Source organism: Marmota flaviventris, chromosome 13 (genome assembly GCF_047511675.1).
Source record: "Marmota flaviventris isolate mMarFla1 chromosome 13, mMarFla1.hap1, whole genome shotgun sequence".
Lineage (NCBI taxonomy): Eukaryota > Metazoa > Chordata > Mammalia > Rodentia > Sciuridae > Marmota > Marmota flaviventris.
Window position 1 is genome coordinate 68,558,419 of NC_092510.1, and position 26,711 is coordinate 68,585,129.

At 42.8% G+C, this 26,711-nt stretch overlaps 2 protein-coding genes across 2 annotated transcripts; both read right to left on the minus strand.

Moving 5' to 3' along the window:
• Positions 1 to 495: 495 nt before the first annotated feature.
• LOC114089228 (olfactory receptor 13C7-like) lies at positions 496 to 1,643 on the minus strand. The gene has a single exon (XM_027931024.2). It carries the CDS (start codon positions 1,594 to 1,596, stop codon positions 640 to 642), a length of 957 nt encoding a protein of 318 aa, XP_027786825.1. The 5' UTR covers positions 1,597 to 1,643; the 3' UTR covers positions 496 to 639.
• A 15,159-nt stretch (positions 1,644 to 16,802) lies between these two features.
• LOC114089271 (olfactory receptor 13C7-like) lies at positions 16,803 to 20,360 on the minus strand. The gene is made up of 2 exons (XM_027931074.2): positions 20,346 to 20,360; positions 16,803 to 18,030 (listed from the first exon to the last, which is right to left on the minus strand). Exon 2 carries the CDS (start codon positions 18,007 to 18,009, stop codon positions 17,053 to 17,055), a length of 957 nt encoding a protein of 318 aa, XP_027786875.1. The 5' UTR covers positions 18,010 to 18,030; positions 20,346 to 20,360; the 3' UTR covers positions 16,803 to 17,052.
• Between the last annotated feature and the right edge of the window lie 6,351 nt (positions 20,361 to 26,711).

Genomic DNA, 26,711 nt, shown 5'->3' on the forward strand with positions numbered 1-26,711 from the left:
AATAAAGAGATTCTGAATATAATCTTAGCATTGTAATGATTTATCTAAATGAAGAAAGCTAGAGGTTGTCTTCTTGGTCCATATTATGTAGAGTTTGACCAGTATTGACAAATTACTTGCAGAATTTGGCTAGGAACAGATGTGCTCTGTGTATGGTAAGAGAAGGAAAGTTACTCAAAATTGGCTTTAAGATATAAAGCAGGAAAGAATTAAAAAGAGAACAATCTGAGCTCCTATAGTCAAAGGGGTTAAATGATGTGATTCAGGATGTGTCTTTCTGTCCATCATTTTCCAAAATAGTCACTTGGCTTTCAGTTTAGACACTAATTTAATGACTTTTTACATTGTCATGCTGCCTATTGTAAAGTAGAATGAACAGAAAACAACATAAATAGTACTTATATGTGCCAACTAGTCTGTACAAGAATAAAAGAGAAGTCTATTTTTTAACAAAGTATTTTATTGCTTACTTATAAAAATAAATTACAATCGTTACTTATCCTTGATTCTAAGTGTAATCATCATTTTCATTCTAAAGAGTTGATATTCAGTCCTCAGTCACAGTTTGGAAAATATTGTGTGGGACCATTGAGCAGGTCTATGCTTAGTAGAGATCATTTCCCAGGGGACCTCTCACCTTCACCGAGGGAAGCATTCCTGACTTACCAGTTTCTTTACAGCAATCTTCACATCCTTGTTTCTGAGGCTATAGATGATGGGATTCAACATGGGGGTCAACACTCCATAAAATAGGGAGATGAGTTTGTCTGAAATATCTTGCTTATCTGCTCCCAAGGGGTCCTTTGATTTGGGCTTTGCATACATGAAAAGAATAGTCCCATAGAAAATTACCACCACAGTAAGATGAGCAGAGCAGGTAGAGAAGGCCTTTCGCCGCCCCTCAGCTGAGGGGATCCTCAGGATGGTGGTGAGTATAAAGATATAGGAGACAAGGATGAACAGAACTGGGACCCCCAGGAAGATCACATTGGCTACTCCCATGCTGATCACATTGATGGAGATGTCGGCACAGGCCAACTTTAGGACTGCCAAGATCTCACAGGTGAAGTGGTTGATGACACTGTCCCCACAGAAGGGCAATTGTACTGCAAGAGAGATCTGCACCAAAGAGTTGGTTCCACCAGCCACCCAGGAGCTGATGGCCATGGGCACATAGGCAGCCTTACTCATGATCACAGAGTATCTAAGGGGGTTGCAGATGGCCACATAGCGATCAAAAGCCATCATGCCCAGGAGCACACACTCTGTGGCCCCCATGGCAAAGGAGAGAAACATCTGCACAGCACAGCCTGAGAAAGAAATGGTTTTCCTGGGAGTGAGGAAACCATCTAAGACCAGAGGAATGGAAGAGGTTGTGTAGCAGATGTCCAGGAAGGACAGGTTCCCCAGGAAGAAGTACATGGGTGTGTGCAGGTGGGAGTCAAGGATGGTCACCAGGATGAGGATGCCATTGCCCAGCAGGATCACCAGGTATGTGAGCAGGATGAGCACAAAGAATGTTTTCTCCAGTCTTGGCTGATCTGACAGCCCCAGCAAGACAAATTCGGTCACAATGGACTGGTTTGCCTCTTCCATTTTAAACGCTCTCTCCCACTCTCAGGAAAACTGAGGATAGTGCACACATGTTTATTGGGATCAGTATGTTTAGAGATGAGGCCCTTTTATAGCTGAGTTGACTAGTAAAGTCACTGTAATGCTGTTAGTAATGCTTTCTCCAGAGCAATGCAGACAATTCTACCGAGCCTTACAGAGGGATTGCTTAAAGGGGTCATTGTGTATAGAATGCACTTTGGTCACTGTAGAACCATGGACCCAGTGTATTAGAGAAAATCAATTACAATGAAATTTTCCTAGAACTTATAGGACCCTTTGAGATGCCAACTTAGATCATCATTCAAAGAATAAAATCCACTATCTACTGAAGTTACCTTCAAAGTTAGGATATATCAGCTGGGTGTGGTGGAGCACATCTATAATTATAGTGACTTGGGTGACTGAAGCAGGAGAATCTCAAGTTCAAGACCATTCTGGACAACTTAGCAAGACCCTGTCTCAAAATTTAAGATAAATAAATAAATAAATAGAGCTGGGAATGTAGCTCAATGGTAAAAATATTATTGAGTTCAATCCTCTGTGTGTGTGTGTGTGTGTGTGTGTGTGTGTGTGTTATCAGAATATATCAGTCAAAGCAGGACAAACATCCCCTGGAAATCTAAGCAACCATGATCTATGAAAAACCTGTAGTCAGTTCAGTAGAGTTAACACACTTGAAGGAAGAAATATGTGCAGCCCTTTATTTGCGTCTATGTGAAAATCATAAAAGAGGAAACTTGAGGATGCTGCATTGTTCCCAAAATGACCAGGGAAGTGGACTCTCCCAGCTAGATCTGCCTGTCCCTGAATTGTCCCTGTAGTACACTTGAGGGCTTCAAGCTGTCACACTCAGAAATGTTGGTCTCTGACATCATCTCACTCACTTCTCTGGTCAAAGTCTATGAATGTTTAATAATTTTCTGATTCAGCTTCACTAGGAATCTTACATGGAGAGAACTTAACGAGCAGAGGCCAGGAAGATTGGGGTCTACTTAGAATCTATATTTGTTACGTTGTCCATAGTACTGCAATTTCCCCAGTCTGCTCCAGACCCCTGAAAGAACAGAAATAGAATCCTCATGCCTCTCAGGGTGACTTTTGTAACTTTTTGACTGAACTATGTGTTTTTGGAGATGTTTTCTAAGTTACAACTTCTAAATCAGGTTCTTATATATCTGAATTGACCATTTAAAGCCACTGTAATGCCATTGTCAAGTTTTTTCCACAACAAAGCAAATAATTCTACCCATCCTCACAGAGAGCTTACTTGAAGAAGGTGCCCCATGTAGAGTGTACTTTGTGTCACTACAGAAGCGAGGGCAGAGTACATTAGAAAAAAAAGAGACCTCAAGCCTTGGCTTCTTGGGTCAAAAATGAGGAAATTGAAGTTCAGAGAAGATCACAAGTAGCCAGGACAGGGCCAGGTGGTTCTTCATCTTCTCCCTAGGGATCCTTTCATCACCACTCTGATTCTTGTTCTTCTGTTCATGCCAGAGTGTTTCCACTGGGGATTAAAGGATGAATTATGAAGTCTCGGTCATTCTTGCTTTCCCTAAGACATACATGAAAAATAGAGGTATCCCACCTTTCTCCAAGATATCTGTCTCATGTCAGCTGCACACATTGCATCTGAGACTATTGTACTGTCTCTGGTAGAGGAAGACTGGGTAAGTGAAATCAGACACAGTTTGAAGCTATCCTCACGCATTTATCAGCAATCAACTGTAGGCACCAGGCGTATTGGGAGAAAAGAGATCTGTTTTCAGAGATATTAGTACTACTGACTGGAGAATCTAAGACTTGGCTGGAATGTTGCAAAGTAACTTGTCTTGAGAAGGGAAACCTCCCTCTCCGCCACTGTGTGACTACCCTCCATGAAACGATTCTGCTCTGAACACCTTGAGTTGTGTGGAACACACATCTCCCACGCTTTTTTCAGGCAGCCTTGATTATTAGAAAGCTTGTTCTCACATTGAACAGAAACTTCCTTCTTCTAATGTCATTCCCCATGTGTCCCCTCACTCTATCTTGTCCCCACACTAGACTCCTGGTACATGCCGTCTCCCTGTCCACTATAAAGGACCTTCAGAGAAATGGAAGCTGGGACTAAGTACCCACCTTGGATTCCATTTGTCCTTGCATTCCACCTTTGCTCTTCTCACCTACCTGGAGAAGCTTTGGTGACAGAGAGAACAGTCTGTGTCCATTGTGGAGATAAATCCATGATGCAAAAGTGAGGTCTCGCATATAGAAGGTTTCATGGCAAGAAAGGTGCTCAGGCCTCTGGGATTGGGAAGTGGTTATTTCAACTGCCCACCTCAATCATCCCTGGTCCTGTTCAGTCTTTGGAGGCTAGAAATATACAATAAATTCTGTTTAAGTGTCTTGGAACTGAGCAGTCCCTTCAAATTGCACCATAAGGTAAAGAAAATTTAGGATTGGCAATAGCTGGAGAAGCTCTAGCTCCTCGACTTCTGGGCTTCTTCATGCCCAATGCGAAACAAAAAGAAGGTCAACTCGAGGATCCACTTCCCAGCTTCTCCTGGCAGTCATACCTGGCCTGCATAGCCAGGTACTTTCTGTTCTTTGTCCTTTACTCTGCTCTCCAGAGGTTCTACCAAGGTGCTATGTAGCCATTTAGAGTTCTAGTTGTTTGGGGCCCAATTTTAATCCCAGAAGCAATTTAAAGTTTGGTGAAAGGCCTCACGGGAGTTTAGGGCCTGTGTCCCATATAAACCCAATTAGGGAAATTTAAGACAGGTCTATGTAAATCTTAACTCTAACTACAGAGGAATGTTTCTTAGAGGAGAAAGTACCCCTCCCCCCCCCACACACACCCAGGCTTGCTGGTCTTCTAGGAAATAGATGAAATAACTCAGGTCTGACTGTGTCCTGACCACAATATTGTATCTTTCTGAGGGGGCTCTGCCTTTGTCTTTGCAAAGATAAGTATCAAAACAAGAAGGAGGTTTGCCAAGGCTGAGAGAGAGACTTGGTCATCCAAATGCTCCCTATGTAGCTGGTCTCCCTGAAGTTCCTCAGCACATCTCCAGAGCTGACCAAACCTGGCCTTATCCTTGAAAACAGGAGGAAGAGGGCATGCTCCATGAGCCAGCACCAGTCACTAGAAGGAGAGCAAAAATGACCAGATCATGGCTTCTCACCCCCAAAAGATGAGATGATTGCCTAATGCCCTAAACTTTTATGGGAGACCAGGAGTAGGGAAGAGTCAGAGGAGAACGGTCAGATGCAAGGGCATCATGGAACCCTATCAGAAGAAGACATTATGGGGCATAGGGCCAGATCACAGATAAAGAGAAGGCTGAATTAAGGGCAAAGTTTTACAACTAAGAGAGAGAAACAAACAAAATCAAAACAAGCCGGGTGTGGTGGTGCTTGCCTATAATCCCAACTACATTATGAGGCTGAGGCAGAAGGATCACAAGTTGCAGGCCAGCCTGGGCAACTTAGTGGAGACCCTGTCTCAAAAAAAAAAAAAATTTAAAGGGCTGGGGATGTAGCTCCAAGTACATTAGATTATTAGAAAGCTTGTTCTCACATTGAACAGACAATTGTTAAAATCTAGGCAAGAAGACAATTGTTAAAATCTGGGCTTGATCCCCAATAATGCAAAAGAACTAAACAACCAAAAAGATAAAGAAGATGGAAATTGGAGGGTAGTATTTAAAACAGCATAGTAGACTGGGGACTAAAAGAATGTTTTGTCAAAACATCCTCTAGCTATCCCTTTACTCTGTGCCAGGCACTGGGGTGGTTACTGAGGTTGAGATAAACATGTCTTTCCTGTATTGAAGAGTGTGTGGATTAGTGGACATGGAGGGGTTTGACTTTAAGTGGGACAATGATATCAGTAGTGGCTCCATGTTGTTTTTATTTTGCGGGTGGTGGGGGGTAACCAGGGATTGAACTCAGGGGCTCTCGACCACTGAGCCACATCCCCAGTCCTAGTTTGTATTTTATTTAGAGACAGGGTCTCACTGAGTTGCTTACTGTCTTGCTTTTGCTGAAGCTGGCTTTGTACTTGGGATCCTTCTGCCTCAACCTCCTGGGCTGCTGGGATTATAGGCATGCGCCACTGTGCCCAGCGGCTCCATGTTTTGAGAACAATAGAATTGGCTTTAACCAGTATCTCTTTAACTGGCTTCCCAGATTAACTAATACTACCCATTCCCTGTGCAAAACGTATGACCCAACACCCAAATCAGGTGGCAGGCTTCCCAACACATCTGCTTAGTACTAAAAGAGGTGCTTTTGTTTGTTCTCAGACTGCTCTAGCCAATTGTTAATTTTATAGTTACATTAGTTTAATTTAATTTCTGCAAACTGAGCTAAAAAGAGGGTGGAAAGAGTTATTTTCATGGGAACTAAGGTAGAATGCTTTGTATAAATTTATTAAAGGGAAGTTATTAAAATAAAGTGCTGTCATATCAAATGTCAGGAAGACAATTGTTAAAATCTAGGCAGATTCTGCATGCTGATCCTTTTGAAAAATACTAACTTCCTACTCTACTTTAAGGAAATTAAAAACTGCAGACAACATGCCATGTTATGATTTACTTATGACTCCAACTAGTGGACTTAAAAGCAAAAAAAAGCCCTCTCTGCATAAAAGATAGGCAATGAAGTCCAGTTATGTTTAAGCTTAAAATAAAATGTTCAAGGCAGGGGTTCTCAAACTTTAAACTCGTCTTGAGTGGTTCTCAAAATTTAATCCCTTAATATTCTTCAAATATTTCTTTTCTTTTTTTTCTGCCCCTTCTGATATTCCTATTATGCATAAATTACACCTTTTGTAGTTGTCTCATAGTTCTTGGATATACTTGTGTTTTTGCTTTGTTTTGTTTCAGTCATTTCTTTTTTTTTTTTTTTTTTTTTTTTTAATTTTTTATTGTTGGCTGTTCAAAACATTACATAGTTCTTGATATATCATATTTCACAATTTGATTCAAGTGGGTTATGAGCTCCCATTTTTACCCCATATACAGATTGCAGAATCACGTCAGTTACACATCCATTGATTTACATATTGCCATACTAGTGTCTGTTGTATTCTGCTGTCTTTCCTATCCTCTACTATCCCCCCTCCCCTCCCCTCCCCTCCCCTCCCCTCTTCTCTCTCTGCCCCCTTTACTGACATTCGTTTGTCCCCCTTGTATTATTTTTCCCCTTCCCCTCACTTCCTCTTGTATGTACTTTTGTATACCTCTGAGGGTCTCCTTCCATTTCCATGCATTTTCCCTTCTCTCTCCCTTTCCCTCCCACCTCTCATCCCTGTTTAATGTTAATCTTCTTCTCATGCTCTTCGACCCTACTCTGTTCTTAGCTACTCTCCTTATATCAAAGAAGACATTAGACATTTGTTTTTTAGGGATTGGCTAGCTTCACTTAGCATAATCTGCTCTAATGCCATCCATTTCCCTGTAAATTCTATGATTTTGTCATTTTTTAATGCAGAGTAATACTCCATTGTGTATAAATGCCACATTTTTTTTATCCATTCATCCATTGAAGGGCATCTAGGTTGGTTCCACAGTCTAGCTATTGTGAATTGTGCTGCTATGAACATCGATGTAGCAGTGTCCCTGTAGCATGCTCTTTTTAGGTCTTTAGGGAATAGACCGAGAAGGGGAATAGCTGGGTCAAATGGTGGCTCCATTCCCAGCTTTCCAAGAAATCTCCATACTGCTTTCCAAATTGGCTGCACCAATTTGCAGTCCCACCAGCAATGTACAAGTGTACCCTTTTCCCCACATCCTCGCCAGCACTTGTTGTTGTTTGACTTCATAATGGCTGCCAATCTAACTGGAGTGAGATGGTATCTTAGGGTGGTTTTGATTTGCATTTCTCTGACTGCTAGAGATGGTGAGCATTTATTCATGTACTTGTTGATTGACTGTATGTCCTCCTCTGAGAAGTGTCTGTTCAGGTCCTTGGCCCATTTGTTGATTGGGTTGTTTGTTCTCTTATTGTCTAATTTTTTGAGCTCTTTGTATACTCTGGATATTAGGGCTCTATCTGAGGTGTGAGGAGTAAAGATTTGTTCCCAGGATGTAGGCTCTCTATTTACCTCTCTTATTGTATCTTTTGCTGAGAAAAAACTTTTTAGTTTGAGTAAGTCCCATTTGTTGATTCTAGTTATTAACTTTTGTGCTATGGGTGTCCTATTGAGGAATTTGGAGCCCGACCCCACCGACTGTAGATCGTAGCCAACTTTTTCTTCTATCAGACGGCGCGTCTCTGATTTGATATCAAGCTCCTTGATCCATTTTGAATTAACTTTTGTGCATGGCGAGAGAAAGGGATTCAGTTTCATTTTGTTGCATATGGATTTCCAGTTTTCCCAGCACCATTTGTTGAAGATGCTATCCTTCCTCCATTGCATGCTTTTAGCCCCTTTATCAAATATAAGATAGTTGTAGTTTTGTGGATTGGTTTCTGTGTCCTCTATTCTGTACCATTGGTCCACCCGCCTGTTTTGGTACCAGTACCATGCTGTTTTTGTTACTATTGCTCTGTAATATAGTTTGAAGTCTGGTATCGCTATACCGCCTGATTCACACTTCCTGCTTAGCATTGTTTTTGCTATTCTGGGTCTTTTATTTTTCCATATGAATTTCATGATTGCTTTCTCTATTTCTACAAGAAATGCCGTTGGGATTTTGATTGGCATTGCATTAAACCTATAGAGAACTTTTGGTAATATCGCCATTTTGATGATGTTAGTTCTGCCTATCCATGAACAGGGTATATTTTTCCATCTTCTAAGATCTTCTTCTATTTCTCTCTTTAGGGTTCTGTAGTTTTCATTGTATAAGTCTTTCACCTCTTTTGTTAGGTTGATTCCCAAGTATTTTATTTTTTTTGAAGATATTGTGAATGGAGTGGTTGTCCTCATTTCCATTTCAGAGGATTTGTCGCTGATATACAGGAATGCCTTTGATTTATGTGTGTTGATTTTATATCCTGCCACTTTGCTGAATTCATTTATTAGCTCTAATAGTTTCTTTGTAGACCCTTTTGGGTCTGCTAGGTATAGAATCATGTCATCTGCAAATAGTGATAATTTAAGTTCTTCTTTTCCTATTTTGATGCCTTTAATTTCTTTCGTCTGTCTAATTGCTCTGGCCAGTGTTTCGAGAACTATGTTGAACAGAAGTGGTGAGAGAGGGCATCCCTGTCTTGTTCCAGATTTTAGAGGGAATGCCTTCAATTTTTCTCCATTCAGAATGATGCTAGCCTGAGGCTTAGCATAGATTGCTTTTACAATATTGAGGTATGTTCCTGTTATCCCTAGTTTTTCTAGAGTTTTGAACATAAAGGGATGCTGTACTTTGTCGAATGCTTTTTCCGCATCTATCGAGATGATCATATGATTCTTATTTTTAAGTCTATTGATGTGGTGAATAACATTTATTGATTTCCTTATATTGAACCAGCCTTGCATCCCAGGGATGAATCCTACTTGATCATGGTGCACAATTTTTTTGATGTGCCTTTGTATCCGAGTGGCCAGAATTTTATTGAGGATTTTTGCATCTAGGTTCATTAGAGATATTGGTCTGTAGTTTTCTTTCTTTGAAGTGTCTTTGTCTGGTTTAGGTATCAGGGTGATGTTGGCCTCGTAGAATGAATTTGGAAGTTCTCCCTCTTTTTCTATTTCCCGAAGTAGCTTGAAAAGTATTGGTATTAGTTCCTCTTTAAAGGTTTTGTAAAACTCTGCTGTATACCCATCCGGTCCTGGGCTTTTCTTAGTTGGTAGTCTTTTGATGGTTTCTTCTATTTCCTCAATTGATATTGGTCTGTTTAGGTTGTCTATATCCTCCTGACTCAATCTGGGCAGATCATATGACTTAAGAAATTTATCTATGCCTTCACTATCTTCTAATTTATTGGAGTATAAGGATTCAAAATAATTTTTGATTATCTTCTGTATTTCTGAAGTGTCTGTTGTGATATTGCCTCTTTCATCCCGTATGTTAGTGATTTGAGTTCTCTCTCTTCTTCTCTTCGCTAGCATGGCTAAGGGTCTGTCGATTTTGTTTATTTTTTCAAAGAACCAACTTTTAGTTTTGTCAATTTTTTCAATTGTTTCTTTTGTTTCGATTTCATTGATTTCAGCTCTGATTTTAATTATTTCTTGCCTTCTACTTCTTTTGCTGTTGTTTTGCTCTTCTTTTTCTAGGATTTTGAGATGAAGTATGAGATCATTTATTTGTTGGTTTTTTCTTTTTTTAAGGAATGAACTCCAAGCAATGAATTTTCCTCTTAGAACTGCTTTCAATGTGTCCCATAGATTCCGATATGTTGTGTCTGTGTTTTCATTAATCTCTAAGAATATTTTAATTTCCTCCTTGATGTCTTCTATAACCCATTGATCATTCAGTAACCTATTGTTCATTCTCCAAGTGATATATTCTTTTTCCTTCCTTCTTTTATCGTTGATTTTCAGTTCCATTCCATTATGATCAGATAGGATGCATGGTATTATCTCTACTCCTTTGTATTGTCTAAGAGTTTCCCTGTGACATAATATATGATCTATTTTTGAGAAGGATCCATGTGCTGCTGAGAAAAAAGTGTAACTGTTTGATGTTGGGTGGTATATTCTATATATGTCAATTAAATCTAGGTTATTAATTGTGTTATTGAGTTCTATAGTTTCCTTATTCAACTTTTGTTTGGAAGATCTGTCCAGTGGTGAGAGAGGTGTGTTGAAGTCTCCCATGATTATTGTATGGTGGTCTATTAGACTCTTGAACTTGAGAAGAGTTTGTTTGATGAACATAGCTGCACCATTGTTTGGGGCATATATATTTATGATTGTTATGTCTTGTTGGTGTATGATTCCCTTGAGCAGTATGTAGTGTCCCTCTTTATCCCTTTTGATTAACTTTGGCTTAAAATCTATTTTATTTGATATGAGTATGGATACTTCTGCTTGTTTCCGAAGTCCATATGAGTGATATGATTTTTCCCAACCTTTCACCTTCAGCCTATGTATGTCTTTTCCTATCAAATGCGTCTCCTGTAGGCAGCATATTGTTGGGTCTTGTTTTGTGATCCATTCTACTAGCCTGTGTCTCTTGATTGGTGAGTTTAAGCCATTAACATTTAGGGTTATTATTGAGATATGGGTTGTTCTGCCAGCCATATTTGTTTATTTCTGTTACTAAACATGGTTTGTTTTCCACTTTGATTATTTTCCCCCCTTTAGTGTCCTACCTCCCACTGTTGGTTTTCATTGTTATTTTCCATTTCCTCTTCCTGTAATGTTTTGCCAAGGATGTTTTGAAGAGATGGTTTTCTAGCTGCAAATTCTTTTAACTTTTGTTTATCGTGGAAGGTTTTAATTTCATCTTCCATCCTGAAGCTTAATTTCGCTGGAAACACAATTCTTGGTTGGAACCCATTTTCTTTCAGTGTTTGAAATATGTTATTCCAGGATCTTCTAGCTTTCAGAGTCTGTGTTGAAAGATCAGCTGTTATCCTGATTGGCTTACCCCTAAATGTGATCTGCTTCCTTTCTCTTGTAGCTTTTAAAATTCTCTCCTTGTTCTGTATGTTGGGCATCTTCATTATAATGTGTCTAGGTGTGGGTCTCTTATGATTTTGTACATTCGGCGTCCTGTAGGCTTCTAGGATTTGGGGTTCTGTCTCATTCTTCAAATCTGGGAAGTTTTCTCGAATTATTTCATTGAATAGATTGCTCATTCCTTTGGTTTGAAACTCTGTTCCTTCCTGTATCCCAATGACTCTTAAATTTGGTCTCTTGATGTTATCCCATATTTCTTGGATGTTCTGCTCATGGTTTCTTAACAGTCTTGCTGATCTGTCTATGTTCTTTTCAAGTTGATATACTTTATCTTCATTGTCTGATGTTCTGTTTTCTAAGTGTTCTACTCTGCTGGTAGTATTCTCAATTGAGTTTTTAAGTTGGCTTATTGCTTCCTGCATTTCTAGGATTTCTGTTTGTTTGTTTTTTATAACCTCTATTTCCCTGTATAGTTGATCTTTTGCTTCTTGGATTTGTTTATGTAATTCATTGTTGAAGTGATCTTTCATTGTCTGATTTTGCTGTCTGATGTCTTCCTTGAGACTCCAGATCATCTGAAGCATGTATATCCTGAATTCTTTATCTGACATTCCATCAGCTGCAGCTATTACCTCTTCTAAAGTTGAGTTGACCTGCAATGCTTGTGGTCCTTTCTTTCCTTGTCTCTTCATACTGTTCGCTTTCCTTTCTTCTTGGTGAAACTGTTGTGCTATTGAATTTTCCCCCTATATATTTATATTGGTCTTGTATAGTTGCAAAGTCTCCCTCGCAGGCACGGGCGGCGGCTCTGCCCCTCCGCCAATTGGGGCAATGTGCCTACCACGCCGGCAGGCCGCTGGGCCTGCTCTGCCAGTCGGTAGCAGGTCCGCCGTCCTTGCAGGCGCGGGCGGCGGCTCTGTCCCTCTGCGGGCCGCTAGGCTTGTTCTGTCGGTGGTCGCAGTTCTGCCTACTTTGCAGGCGCAGGCAGCGGCACTGCCCCCCTGCAGGCCTCTGGGGCTGTACTGCCAGTGGGTCGCAGGTCCGCCTACTTTGCAGGCGTGTGGGGGGGGGCGGCTCTACCCTTCCTCAGGCCACTGGGCCTGTTCTGTCTCTCGGTTGCAGGTCTGAACTGTTCTGATGGTGGTCTCAGTTCCGACTACCTTGCAGGCGCGGGGGGGAGGGGGCGGCTCTGCCTCCCAGCAGGCCGCTGCTCCTCTTCTGCCGGTGGGTCGCAGGCCCGCCTACCTTGCAGGAGTGATTGGAAGCTCTGTCCCGCCGCGGGCCACTGGGCCTTTTCTGTCGGTGGTCACCCTTCCCCTACCTGGCAGGCGAGGGGGGTGGGGGGCGGCTCTGCCCCTCAGCAGGCCGCTGGGCCTGCTCTGTGTTTGGTCCCAGTTCCCTCTACTATGCCGGCGCAGGGGGAGGGGGCGGCTCAGCCTCTCAGCAGGCGGCTGCTCCTCTTCTGCCAGTGGGTCGCAGGCCCGCCTACCTTGCAGGAGTGATTGGAAGCTCTGTCCCGCCCTGGGCCACTGGGCCTTTTCTGTCGGTGGTCACCCTTCCCCTACCTGGCAGGCGAGGGGGGTGGGGGGCGGCTCTGCCCCTCAGCAGGCCGCTGGGCCTGCTCTGTCTTTGGTCCCAGTTCCCTCTACTATGCTGGCGCAGGGGGAGGGGGCGGCTCAACCTCTCAGCAGGCGACTGCTCCTCTTCTGCCGGTGGGTCGCAGGCCCGCCTACCTTGCAGGAGTGATTGGAAGCTCTGTCCCGCCCTGGGCCACTGGGCCTTTTCTGTCGGTGGTCACCCTTCCCCTACCTGGCAGGCGAGGGGGGTGGGGGGCGGCTCTGCCCCTCAGCAGGCCGCTGGGCCTGCTCTGTCTTCGGTCCCAGTTCCCTCTACTATGCCGGCGCAGGGGGAGGGGGCGGCTCAGCCTCTCAGCAGGCGACTGCTCCTCTTCTGCCGGTGGGTCGCAGGCCCGCCTACCTTGCAGGAGTGATTGGAAGCTCTGTCCCGCCCTGGGCCACTGGGCCTTTTCTGTCGGTGGTCACCCTTCCCCTACCTGGCAGGCGAGGGGGGTGGGGGGCGGCTCTGCCCCTCAATAGGCCGCTGGGCCTGCTCTGTCTTTGGTCCCAGTTCCCTCTACTATCTGTTTCAGTCATTTCTTTCTTTGCTTTTTAGGTTTGAAATTTTCTGTTGACATACTCTTAAGTTGGGAGATGCTTCCTTAGCCATGTTCCATCTACTACTGATGACCCCATTGAGGTATTATCCACTTCAGTTATAGTGTTTTGGACATCTACCCCCTTTTTTTTTTATCCTTAGGATTTCCATCTCTCTGCTTAGATTTTTCTTTTTTTTCCCTTGTTGTCAACCTTTTCCTTTAGAGTTCTTAACATATCAATTATAGCTATCTTATAATTCCAATAACCCTGCCATCTCTGAGTCTGGTTCTGAGACTTGGTCTGTCTTCAAACTATACTTTTTGCCTTTTGGCATGCATGTATTTATAATATATGCTTAAAATAGGCCTTACATGCAGTAAATAGGCCTTAGTGATGTGGTGGTAAGATGTCCAGGGAGGGTAAATGTTTCATGATCCTAAAAATAGGTCTTAGTCTTTTAGGGAGCCTGTGTCTCTGGGCTCTCATCTTCACAAGGGCCTGTCAGTCCTCCCATGTCACTCAGGAAGAACAGGATATTTAGAACTGGCTGGATGGAGTTGGGTCTCTAGTGAAATAGAAATAAACCAGATGCTATGAGAAACAAAATTAGAACAGAAATCATGTGCCCCGGGGGAGAGTCAAAGCAAAAGGTATGAGTAGCTAGGGAATCTCAAGGAATATTCACTGTGCAAACATTAGGAATTACATGTTCTTACAGGTCATATACCCATCAGTAATAATAACAATAATAACAGTAAGAATGATGGATGTTGTTTTTTAGTTATCTACCATGTGTTGGGCATTGTGCAGATATGCATTCTCTCATTTTAATTTAATGCTGGCAAGAAGCCAACGAAGTAGGTATCTTTATTTACATTACAGAAATGAGGAAATAGGTTCAGAAAGTTTAGTCATTCTACAATGCATACTTACATAAAAACATCAAGTTGTATAACACACACACACACACTCACACACACACACACAAAATATTTACTTGTCGATTAAAACAAATTTTTAAAAGATTGCTTGGAGCTGAGGTTGTAGTTCAGTGGTAGAGTGCTTATCTAACACCCTTATGGGAGGCCCTGGGTTCCATCTCTAGCACTGCGAAAAAATAAACAAACAAAAACAAAGTAAAAAGATTGTCTCTTTTAATGTCTCTTTTTGAGTATAAAGCTAAATCATTTCTTCTAAAAAAGAGAAAAAAAATGATGAGCTCTAGAGAACGTTTGGGCAGCCCCGAAGCCCCTGGTTGTCATGTACAAGGCCAGCTGCCGCCCACTATTTGCTCACATAAATCAATAAATTCAATCATTTGTTTAAGCTGGCTCAACTTTGGGTTTCTCCTGCTTACAAATAAAAATGATTAATGAATAAAATTGATTAAATATGATCAGTCTCAAGGCCATTATGGCTAGAGAGGACACCAAATGTTATCACAGTAAAGTGGGATGGTATCCATACTTCGGGTCAATGGGGAGTCCATTTGCAGCTTAGATCAAATAAGAAAGGGACAATTTCTGTCAGAAATATTGGACACTACCCTCCCCTTTGGTATAGCATAGAACAAAGGTTACACATTGAAGTAGAGGACTCAAGTATAGAAAAAAAGCTCTGGAGTTGGCCAGGGAGCAAAAAGATCAAGCCTTAGACAGAAGCAGCTCTAGGCAGGTAAGTAGTATTTTGCTAAGACCTGCTTAGTCAGAGATCTTTGATGACACAGAACAGAGAACCTTTCAAGTAATCCTTAACTGGGGCCAGGAGGTGAGACCCAGTTAGTATGGAATTATGGTGTACCTGCTGAGCAGGCTCAGGGGTTGGGAAGTTTCTCTTATAAGTGGATGAAGGGGAGGCAGCAAGCAAGTAGTGAACTTTGAATTGGAGTCTGGTGTCTATCAAAAGCAATTGATAAGGACTGGTATTAAAAGGAGGTAGGACACTCTGCTAATAAAAAGGTCCTGGGTACTAATTATTCCTTTGTGAGAAGGAGATGGACATCGGTATCAAAGTTCTTTGTGCATCTTTGTAATCCTTACAACACCATTTTTCCTTGTTAGACCAGGGGAAACGCACAGAGATCTCACTTATAATGTGTGGACTCAGCTGGTTCTCCCAAAGGTGTTGTCCTTTCCATGGAGACTGGAAACAATCCCTGACGATACCTAGTTGGAGACATCTGTGGCCCATAGACTACCTCAGGCCTTGAGCTAAAATTTGCATGGTCTCTTAGGAAAAAGTTTCAGCCCTCACTTACACCCGCTGCAGAAGTCCATTGGCCACACAAAATGTCCTATCTCTGAGCACCAAGTGGGGGCAAGAGAAAGCTAAAAGGTAATTGGGGAAAGGTACTTTACTGAGTACCTATATGCAAATTACTTTTCTAGGTGACACAGAAAATATTACCTGGAATTATCAAGTCCCTCCTAAGACTGTCCCAAACCTGGGCACTTTTACTTTTGAAGGTCCTAACTCATATCATGTCAAAATGAACTTTTATCTCATTTCAATTTCATGGTAAATTTTAAATGTATTTTTCTATTTATGTTGTTAAAATTGTTTGGCTTACAAGTGACTGAATTTACAATTCTATGCTTTCTCAACAAGTTTTATGAAAACACAGGAATTCTTGCAAAGTGAAATTAACCTAATTTACAGATTGTTTTAAAATAATGATGTATGAATATAAACATTTATTCATTATTAATGAGGCTGAGATAATGTGCCACTTAGTAGACATATAGATAATCACAAGGGTTTTTTTTTTTTTTTAGGATTTTGTTTTGTTTTTTGTAATCAGGTGCCAACATGTTTTCTAGACCGCAAACATCTTTGCCCTTAAAGAAGATGCCATAGAACTGATTACTGCACCCTTTCTCCCTGCTTATTCTCTGTGTAGGAGTTGAAACACTTATAAGTATGAATTAAGATCCATTTATGGAAGTGAAAATTAAAGGAATTTACTTTAGCAAATACTTTTTAGGGCACATTTGTTTCTTTGAACAAAAGCAATTCAGTGAGCTTCTTTCCTTGGGAGTCAGGGTATAGGCCACGCCAGAAAAGGACCCACAGCAATGATATGAATGAAAACCTGCTGTTCACACTTCTGTGCTGAGAATGTTGTTCCCTGTCAGAGGTTGAGCTCCCCAGATGCTGACTCTAATGGGGAAATTGTCCTGCAGAATGTTTACTGGAAGCTCTCTTCAGATCAACATCCACGGGGATGGGCAAAGGAAGCAGGGCTGTGCAGAGGGAGGACATAAGCCACCATGGGGAAGCTCTTGAGCTGGGAGGCAGGATGACTGGGTGAGGTAGTTCTCTTTAGCCCAGAATAACCCCGAATACTTAGCTGAATGCTGTCAGCCACCCACATGCCCAGCAGCTAGGGTAACAAGTTCTTCAGCCCTACGTAGGGATGGGGATCTAGGCAGCACACCACAGCATTCACTACACACTCTTACCATCCAATACTTCTTAAAGTTTAATGTGCATGCAAATCACCTGAAGGATCTTGTTAAAACAAAGATTCCAACTCAGTATGTCTGCAATGGGCCCCAAAATTCTGTATGTCAAATAAGCTTCCACATGATGCTGACATTGCTGGTCCATGGGCCACACTGTGAATGGCGTGGCTGTAAAGGCAGCTTTCCCCTCACTTAGGTTTGCTTTGCATTGAGATTCTCAAGTGAGAGCCATCCAACTCCATGGATCATGAAATATATTCCACCATCACTGGATGAGGCATTTCTGAGATACTAGATCCTTCACAGCGGCCTTCACATCCTTGTTCCTCAGACTGTAGATGATGGGGTTCAGCATGGGGGTCAGAAGTCCATAGAAAAGAGAGATGAGTTTGTCTGTGAGGTCCTGCTTGTCAGCCCCCAGTGGGTCCTTGGACTTGGGCTTTCCATACATGAAGAGAATGGTCCCATAGAAGATGATCACCACAGTAAGGTGGGCAGAGCAGGTAGAGAAGGCCTTTTTCCTTCCCTCAGCTGAGGGAATCTTTAAGATAGTGGTGAGTATGAAGATGTAGGAGACAAAGATGAACAGAACTGGGACCCCCAGGAAGATCACATTGGCCACCCCCATGCTGATCACATTGATGGAGATGTCGGCACAGGCCAACTTTAGGACTGCCAAGATCTCACAGATGAAGTGGTTGATGACATTGTCTCCACAGAAGGGCAATTGTACTGCAAGAGAGATCTGCACCAAAGAGTTGGCTCCACCAGCCACCCAGGAGCTGATGGCCATGGGCACATAGGCAGCCTTACTCATGATCACAGAGTATCTAAGGGGGTTGCAGATGGCCACATAGCGATCAAAAGCCATCATGCCCAGGAGCACACACTCTGTGGCCCCCATGGCAAAGGAGAGAAACATCTGCACAGCACAGCCTGAGAAAGAAATGGTTTTCCTGGGAGTGAGGAAACCATCTAGGACCAGAGGGACTGAGGAGGTTGTGTAGCAGATGTCCAGGAAGGACAGGTTCCCCAGGAAGAAGTACATGGGCGTGCGCAAATGGGAGTCAAGGATGGTCACCAGGATGAGGATGCCATTCCCCAGCAGGATCACCAGGTACATTGACAGGATGAGCACAAAGAATGTTTTCTCTAGTTTTGGGTGGGCAGAGAGGCCAAGCAAGATAAATTCTGTCACAGTAGACTGGTTGGATGCTTCCATTTCAAACTCTCTCTTTCCTCCCTAGGAATATGGAAGGCAGAAAAATACATGTTTTCTGTTTGGCTTGCTTGAGTCAATGCATGGGGATTACAGCATAATGTCTTTATTATTATAGATAAATCTGAGATTCAACTTAAAAAAAAAACAAGTTATCTACAAGCCAGGCTATGTAGTAGACTTTGGAAAAGTATACCTTGGAAATTTAATAAAATGAAGGACACTTTGTGTAATTGATGATATTAATATAGCTAATGAAATGTCATATATCTACATATGCTGTCTCCAGCACTTTGTAGGGAAGCAGGGACCTCTGAGTAACTCTTGTGTCTGCTGTAAAATTGGAGACCTTGGGCTGTCACATTGAGGTCACAGGGCCCATTCCTCTGGATTTGGTTCCTTCTCACTCAGCAAGTTTCTGTTATAATCTGGCTTCCCACACTATCTTACATGGAGAGAATGTACTAGATCGAAAATACAAAATTGCTTATCTCCCTAACAGTTTTATTTCTGGCGTATACTGCACTTCTTTGTGAGTTTAGTTAATGTACATCAGTTCAACTGATCGTGACTCTCTTCTCTATAAAATCTGACCAAATTGAATTTCTGGAACCTATAACATGGAGTCCCCACCAAAGTCTCCAGAAATGTAATCTGGAGAGAAGAATTCCTCCTGTAAGCACATCTGACTGCCTGCATCTTTGCTACTCCAGGTCTTGGCCAGAGAAATAGAATCTTACCTAATTGTTGGAGCCCACTCAAAATTCACAACCCCAGCTTGGGTTAGATGGGGCCTTGAGTCACAACCACATCAAATTTGGAAAGAAATGTCATCCAATGCCATTTGGAGGTTTTGCAGACATGTTCACATGCAAATCTGCTCAACCTCCCAGGACCAAAATCTACACTGGAGACTATCAAAATTCTGCTGCCAAAGAGATTCAGAAAACAAGTGTCATCAGACCTAGGGCACAATGACATGGAGTTGTATCCCTAATAGCTCTCCCAATGATGACTGAAAATACTGATTTCTGGGTCCTTCCTTTACAGATTGCCTTGGCAATCTGTTTTAATTTTGTTTATTTGTTTTATTTATTTTTTAAAATAAAAAGTTCCTATGTACGTCAGATGTACACCAGAAATCACTGACCAATTTCAGTCCCACTCAGTTTCAAGGTAGAGAAACTGAGGACAGGTGAAGGGTTTATACATGGCCCTGAAGAAAGGGGGCTTTTTTTCTAATTGGCAATGATACAATATTCAGAAGAATTTATCTCAAGCTATCAGGGATTAAGAGATGAAGCAGAATCTGAACTTGATAGAATTCTTACATATTAAACCAGACCAGTTCCTACCCACAGTACCAGGGATCCCCTTTCCCTAGGTGAGTTCTCAGCCTCAGCTGAATGTTTTGAACAGTGAAGGCTCTGGGAAAGGTTATTAGGAAACTGGGCTGTCAGAGTTCTTCAGAGATCTGAAATCTGCCTTTTTCCTACTTCTCTCTTTTTCCACTGGGCCTAAGTGTGCCTTCTGGCCTTGTGCAAAACAGACCTGTTCTTTTGTCACAGTTACAGCCTTCAAAGCTCTGGAAATAGTTGTCTTATTGCCTGATCCATCCCTATTCCCAGCCCCCTCCCTGCACCCTTAGCACAAGACCTCTTCTTCCCATCACACCAAATGGTAAAAAGTTGGCCATGGCTAGAAATAGTGGTCTTGTTGCCCGACCCACCCAGCACTCACCCAGCTTGGGGACCAATCCAGGCTGCATCTATTGCTCGCAGGCAAGCAGGCTAATGGAGCTGAGAGGTTGCTGGTTTACTGGTGTCAGGACAAGAAGCTGGCTCTAGTGTTACCTGTCCATCTGGATGTCACCTATCCATAACCTAGGATGCCATACAGAGCACATCTATCAGATCTACCCTGGGAATAACAGGGTGCACCATGATGACATAGTATTTACCCTTTAACTGTTGTCTCACTCCCCAATGTCTCAGAATGACCCCGAGTGTAGAGAGGTCCAAGGTACAGCCACAGCCCCAGAAACCTTGCCTGACCTTGGGACTCAGTAAAACAAGAAGACAAGCCTGACTCTCAAGCCGGAGGCTCAACAAGGAGCCCCAGCCTGGAGGAGGCTGTACCCAGGGCAAGCTGGGCCTGGCATCCTCTTTTCTCTGTGCCCCATGCTGCTCTCCTCAGGGTCCCATAAAGACTCTCTCAGGAACTTAAGGCCAGGTTGCTTTGGGGCTGGAAACTATCCCAGAAGCAATTTAAAGTTTGGTGAGTGATTCAGAAATTAGACATTACCCAATAGACCCAATTAAGCAATGTTGTAAACCTACCAAAGCTCCCCTCTTACTACAAGAAGACTTCAGCTTAGAAAGTTTTCCAGTACAAGGTATTCAGAATTCTCCTGGGCTTTATCACAATGATGAATTCAAAGTGGCTCTGTCACTGATTCATGAAGAGTCTAGAAGGGAAGAAGAGCTGGTCTCAGTGATCCAAACACTCCCAGGATCTCTGGGGTAGACCCATTCCTCAGCCACCCAAGCATCTTCTCCCCTCCATCCAGTGACCCAGTGACTGATCCATGGCCGTCTCTGTCTCTCACTGCTACTAGCCTTCCCATCATTCCAATCTCCATGCTCCAAACATCTCATATGTACCTAGTACCTGGCACTAGAGAGTTAGTGTAGAAGGTGGACATGATGATCAGAAACGGATCTTTGTCTCTGGAAAACGCCCAGTAGAGTGAAACTATCTGTAAACCAAAGCATGACTGAGAGTGCCACAAAACTGTTCAGGAGGCTGGGCACAGCAGGGGTGTGTGGAACTATCCCAGGATGAGAATCACAGAGATTGAGGAGACAGTGACCCTAGATCCATTTAGAATTAAGAGGTTATAGGATTTAGAAAGAGATCTAGGACAGGATACACAGGAGACAAAAGAATCAACAATGACTATAATTCCTGCTGGGTTCAGGACTATTATACCCAAACATAGCATCTTGGCATATGGAATGTTTTAAGCTGAATGAATTTGAGAAACAGCTTGGATCTGAAATGTCTCCTAAAGGCCCATCATTAAAGGCATGGTCCCCAACTTGACACTATTGTGAGGTGGTGGCAACTTTAAAATGTGGGGCCCAGTGGTTTGTCTTCTGGTCACTGCACTATGCCCTTGAAGAGGACAGTGGAGCCCCACCTTTTCCTCTTTCTACCTTTCACATCCTGGCCACGATGCTCTGCCACGGGCCCCCAAACAACAGGGTCAACTAACCGTGGATTGAAACCTCCCAAACTGTAAGTCAAAATAGACCACTATATAAGTTGATTGTCCCAGATATTTTGTCACACAGTAATAGAAAGCTGAGTAACAAAAACAACATGTGTAAGAAGGTTTCTGTTATAGTTAGATATGAGGTGTTCCCCAAAGCTCACGTGTGAGACAATGCAAGAAGGTTCAGAAGGGAAATGATTAGATGATGAGAGTCATACTGCCCTTTGTATACCTGGAGTAAGAGGACATGTTTATCTCCAAAGATCAAAAGGAATCTAAGCACATAGGCCAGGCTGTTTCTCTAGCTTACCATACTTAGCTGCTTCTTTTTTTGCCTTATATTTCACCACTACTTTCTGTTTTTCAAGAAACCTACTATAAAGAATACTCAGGCTGGGCACAATGGTGCACACCTGTCATCCCAGCAATTGGGAGGCTGAGGCAGGAGTATTGCAAGTTTGATACCAGTCCAGGAAACTTAGTGAGATCCTGTCACAAAATAAAAAATAAAAAAGGCCAGGGATGTAGCTCAGTGGCAGAGTGCCACTAGTTCAGCCCCCAGTTACACCCACACACTCATACACACAAGAACTCAGGTTTAACTACTTCTTAGGGTCTTCATTTTTTAAAGGAAGGCTCCTATATTATGTTGAATAAATTTTTATGCTTTTCTCTTATTATTCTCTTTTCTTATAAGGCCCTAACCAATGAACCATAGATGGTTGGGTGCACACCAAGTCCTAAGAACTGGAAGAAAGCTGTGGAGAAGAGAGGTGAACCTGTCTGGCCTGGTGTGAGGGTTAAGGGTAGCTGCCAAGTTGTGACTGACATTTCAGTATGAAGTTTCTGTACATTTACTATGTCCAGCTCTTTTTCTAGAAATAAAGATATAATTAAGAAATAGTTTTATGACTGAAAATTTATGGTCAACTGGTTTATTATATTTGAGATACTGGTGAGACATTAATATTAATAAGAGTTGCCGCTGATGTACACCTGTTTCCCAAATCTTACCTTACTGTATGATCCCAACAACCCTATTAGGTAAGTATGAGGGTACAATAGTGTGATATAATAAAAATATATGCATTTGCTCTTTATACCTAGTTTCTGCCAGAGAGTTCCTAAAACCCTTGTAATTTCCTGAGTGATGGGGAAATGTCTTTTGTTATTCATTATAAGCCTCTTTTCTCCATGTCTGAGTTTATACTAATGAGGAACACTTGGTGGGCCCACAGGTAGCTTCCGGATGGGGGCTTGTGCCAGAGAAACAGATCATGTGATCAGAGTGCCACAATGTTCAGCCCCACTGACTGAAGAGAGCAGAGCCAGCTGGAGAACAAGTTCAGTCGCCAATGACCAATGATTTAATTGATGTGCCAACTGTTGCAAAAAGTCCCAACCAAAGGTTTTAGGAGAGCTTCCAGGTTGAACACATGGAGGTGCTGGAAGGGTGGAACCCCCAGAGAGGGCACAGAAGTTCCTTGCCCTTTTCTCCATAGCTTGTCCTATGTAGCTCTTTCATTTGGCAATTCTTGAGTTGTCTTCTTCATAAACTGGTAAATGAAAGTAAAGCATTTTCCTGAGTTTTGTGAGCCAGTCTAGCAAATTTTTAAATCTGATGAGGGCATTGTGGGAACATCCCTGCCCATATACCTAGCTGTCAGAAGTATGGTGGCCTGCACTTGTGATTGGCATCTGAAGTGGTGGCAGTTTTAAGAGATTGGGCCTTCAACCTGTGGGATCTGTGTCAATACCAGGTAGTCCGCATGAGAATTAAATCAGTACACCCAGTTGGTGTTCAGAGAGCTGGAGAACTGGAAAAAAATTAAAACCCCACATACTTGGTGTCAGAAGTGTTGTATAAACAATAGAGCCTAGTAGGAGGATACTCTGATTGTGAGCAGGTGGAGGGAGCATCCTACACTGGGCCCTAGCACCTTGCATCCATGATGTCTACCATCTTTGACCTCTGCCCTCTGAATGCCAGGAACTCCCCCTCCATCACATTTGATTTCCTTAAAGGTTGAGGGATGTTGTGGGACCCACAGGAAAACAGTGATAGAGTCGGGCCTCACAGTTGGACAAGTGCTACAAGGTCAGTCAGAAACTAAGTGGCTCCTGTTGGGCCTTTGTGGCAGGGCTTTGGGTACCCCAGCTCTAGGGCCTGCCATTTTGAAGATTCAAACACTCTGGCTTGTGCCTCTTGCTCCAGCTGGAACTAACGACCCTTCACTCTCCTTCCTATATTCAGACTTCAGCTACCATGGATCAGGCTTCAGCTCCCTAATTTCTGTCTTTGTGTTACCCTGTTTTCTCCTCCAGTGCCTTCCTGCCTTTCATCAACTGTCCTTATGTTTTGAGTTCAACCTCCCTGCAAGACAGATCTAAGAGGTTTGGTAGATTAACAGGCCACTTCTTGGTCACTGGACAGCCTGCATGCTGACCGCCCTCAGGTCAAGTATCTGTGTGGCCTGGTCACCTGCACCTCATGGTCAGGGTACTTGTGGAACACAACACAGAAACAATGTAAGGAACATTCTCAGAAAGAGATGTGGGTTTTTCAGGTAAGCGAGGCATCCTAGAATGAAGCTGCAAACAGGCAAATATTGTTTGGATAACCTGCATTCAAACATCAGGAATTACACACTCATGCCTCCACTTGGTGCCTGCCTGCATGAAGAGTCTCCCTCCATGAAAAGGCAAAGCTTTGGCACCCTCACTTTACCTGGAGGCAACTGCTGCTCCATCCTCTTTCCACTCTTCAGGGAAATTCTGTTTTTCTGACCTTGTAGTTTCTGATTATAGTCCTTGTTTTATCTCAAAATGGCGGCAGTTCTCTTCCCTTTCACAGAGGATGTACTGCTTCTCACGACTCCTGACAGAATCTCTAAATCCTCCAAGTGGGGTTGCAATCTTCAGACCAGAGATCTAGTACAAGAGTGGTGTCATGTCCACATGTGTCCTCAGGAAGACACAATAAACACAAGTGTCTCCCCAGGAAACAGGTTCAGACTACTCCCTTGGTGAGCTCTGCTTATCCTTGGCAAATCATATTTACACACATGAGTTTTGACCAATCAAAACCCACTATATCTCTTAACTGTTCTGTCAGCAGGGAGTGGAGTTGGGCAATGTGCTCCATTGGTGAGCCGGTCACACCTCAGATCTTCTCCAGAAAGTCTGGGCTTGGCCTCCATGGCCTTCTACCACAGCCAGGCACTCTCCTGGTCCCCCCTGGCTTCCTGGTTGGGTAGTCATCTTTCACTCTCTCTCCTCTCTCCCTCTCTCCCATAGAGGCTTGTGCCTCTTGCTAAAGGGTGCACTCCCTGAAGGCAGAGGCCTGGGTGTCTGTCCTGCTCTGCCTTCTCTGGATTATACTCATTAGCATTTGCTGAATAAAGAAATGTGCCCATCCTATGGACCCATCTCTGTCCTGGGTCACACTCTGGTCAGTGACTTCCCACAAGGTTGAGGAGCACATGCGCAAATGATAGGAAGTTCAAAGTACAGTCACTTAGTTGGATGCCTGGTGAGGATCGAGGAGAACACAGCAAGTGCTAATCCAAGGAGATGAAAATTTAGAGAAAGTAAGACTTTCACTCAGACCCCCTCTAGCCAAACCACTGCATGAGCATAGCTTGGCCAACATAGCACTTACCTGCGGCACAGAAGAAAGAAATTGAGGTTTCTGGATGAATCACATAATCACTGACCAGCAGCAGGCTATTGGACTCTGTTGATGGGATTATAATGTTCAGAGGAAAAGAAGGGAGACAAGGAAAGAAGAGAAGAAGGTAGATGAGAAAGAGGAAGAGAGAGAGGGAGGAAAGAAGGACAGAAAAGAAGGAGGGAGAAAAGGAGTAAAAGAAGCAAGCACCAAACTTCCGCCAGGGCCTTCAGTATAATTGGATCTTGGGGATATTTTCCCAGAAGATTACAAAGGTTCTAAACTGAGCACAACTCACTTTCCAAACTTTAAATGACTTCAGGGACTAAAACAGTCCCAAAGAACAAACTGGAATTTAAATTGAGTTCTAAGAGCAATGGCCAGTCCTTTGGAGATTGTGCCCTGAGAACAGGAGAGGAAGGGAGAGGACCGGTCAGACTCTTTACCTGTTACAGGTTCTAAACCCTCATAATGGTACTTCAGACCCAGGGTGACTTTTCCTGACATGTAACCTCTTTCCAATCCTTGAGGAAGAGATAACTTTTGTTCATTATGTTTCCAATAAAGGTAAGTGCAAATTTTAATAAAAGCAACACCAAAATGTTCAAGAATGCAGCTACATATCTTTCATAAATCTTGAATATAATAGAATGGGGGCTTGAGGAGGGGAGAGATGAAGCACTTTCATTGGCATGGAATTATTCTCATGGAATTAAAAAGATCCATCAAGCTGCAAGAGTATCTAAGATCATCTAGTCTCACCCCATCACTAAACAGAGGAAAAGGGCTTTCCAGGGACCCTACAGTTGTCCCTTCCTGATGAAAATTGTTGGGCTCTTTCTCATTTTGTAAAGTCCAAAGTCTGACATTACTAATCAGCCACATCTCTGGATGATAACATAGAGGAAATATTTTCTTCACATGACCCAGGTTTCTGCTCCAACCCATACATTACAGGGGAATGTGTTCTGGGCACATGGGCCCTCTTCAAGCTTGGGGACCATTCTCAGTATTAGCCTTTTTCATCAATTGTAGAATGACACATTTGCCTCAAAGATGTATAGCTACTTTTTAAGGACTTAGGAAAAAAAGGGAAGAAAGATTCTTGTTTATCTTTATACTGAAGCTAAACTATACTGAAGCTATACTTGGAGAGCTGCATTGTGGCAGAGGGATTAACTATCTAGGTACCTGAGATGACAGAAGCAGCAGAAGTTGTAAAAGATGAATTTCAACTGGATAACCAAGAACAACCACTTCAAAACTGATTGAGACTTGCAGAGAGGTAAAGAGCCCCATATCACTAAGATAGTCAAATCTAGGCCGCAGGCCTATCAGAAAATGCAGTAAGGAGCTTTCTACCTTGGCAAAGGAACAAATTGCTAAATAGACCCACTATCTGTTGTGAGCATTGGGGTAACTATTACTATTGAAGTGATGATGTTGCTTCTCTAATTATTTGTTTGCATGACTATTCCCTACTAGCTTTTGAGCTCTTCAAGGTCAGGGGCTGTATCTTTCATTGTAGTGTTCCCAGCATTTAGAATTATGCCCAGTCCATAATAGATGTCCAATAAATGTCTGTTAACCTGGATTGAAATATTATGGCACTGGCTTGGTCACAGCTACTATGTGCTAAGTACCAACACAGAAGTGTCTTAGAGCTTCCCAGGCATGATGTGCTGCTGCAACAATGGAGGAAGTTGCTAGATTGCTGACAACTCTTACAGGAAGTTCATGCATATTTTAGATACAATG

Coding starts and splice junctions, on each gene's coding strand:
- LOC114089228 (XM_027931024.2), bottom strand. CDS start 1,596: ATGGAAGAGGCAAACCAGTCCATTGTGACCGAATTTGTCTTGCTGGGG.
- LOC114089271 (XM_027931074.2), bottom strand. CDS start 18,009: ATGGAAGCATCCAACCAGTCTACTGTGACAGAATTTATCTTGCTTGGC.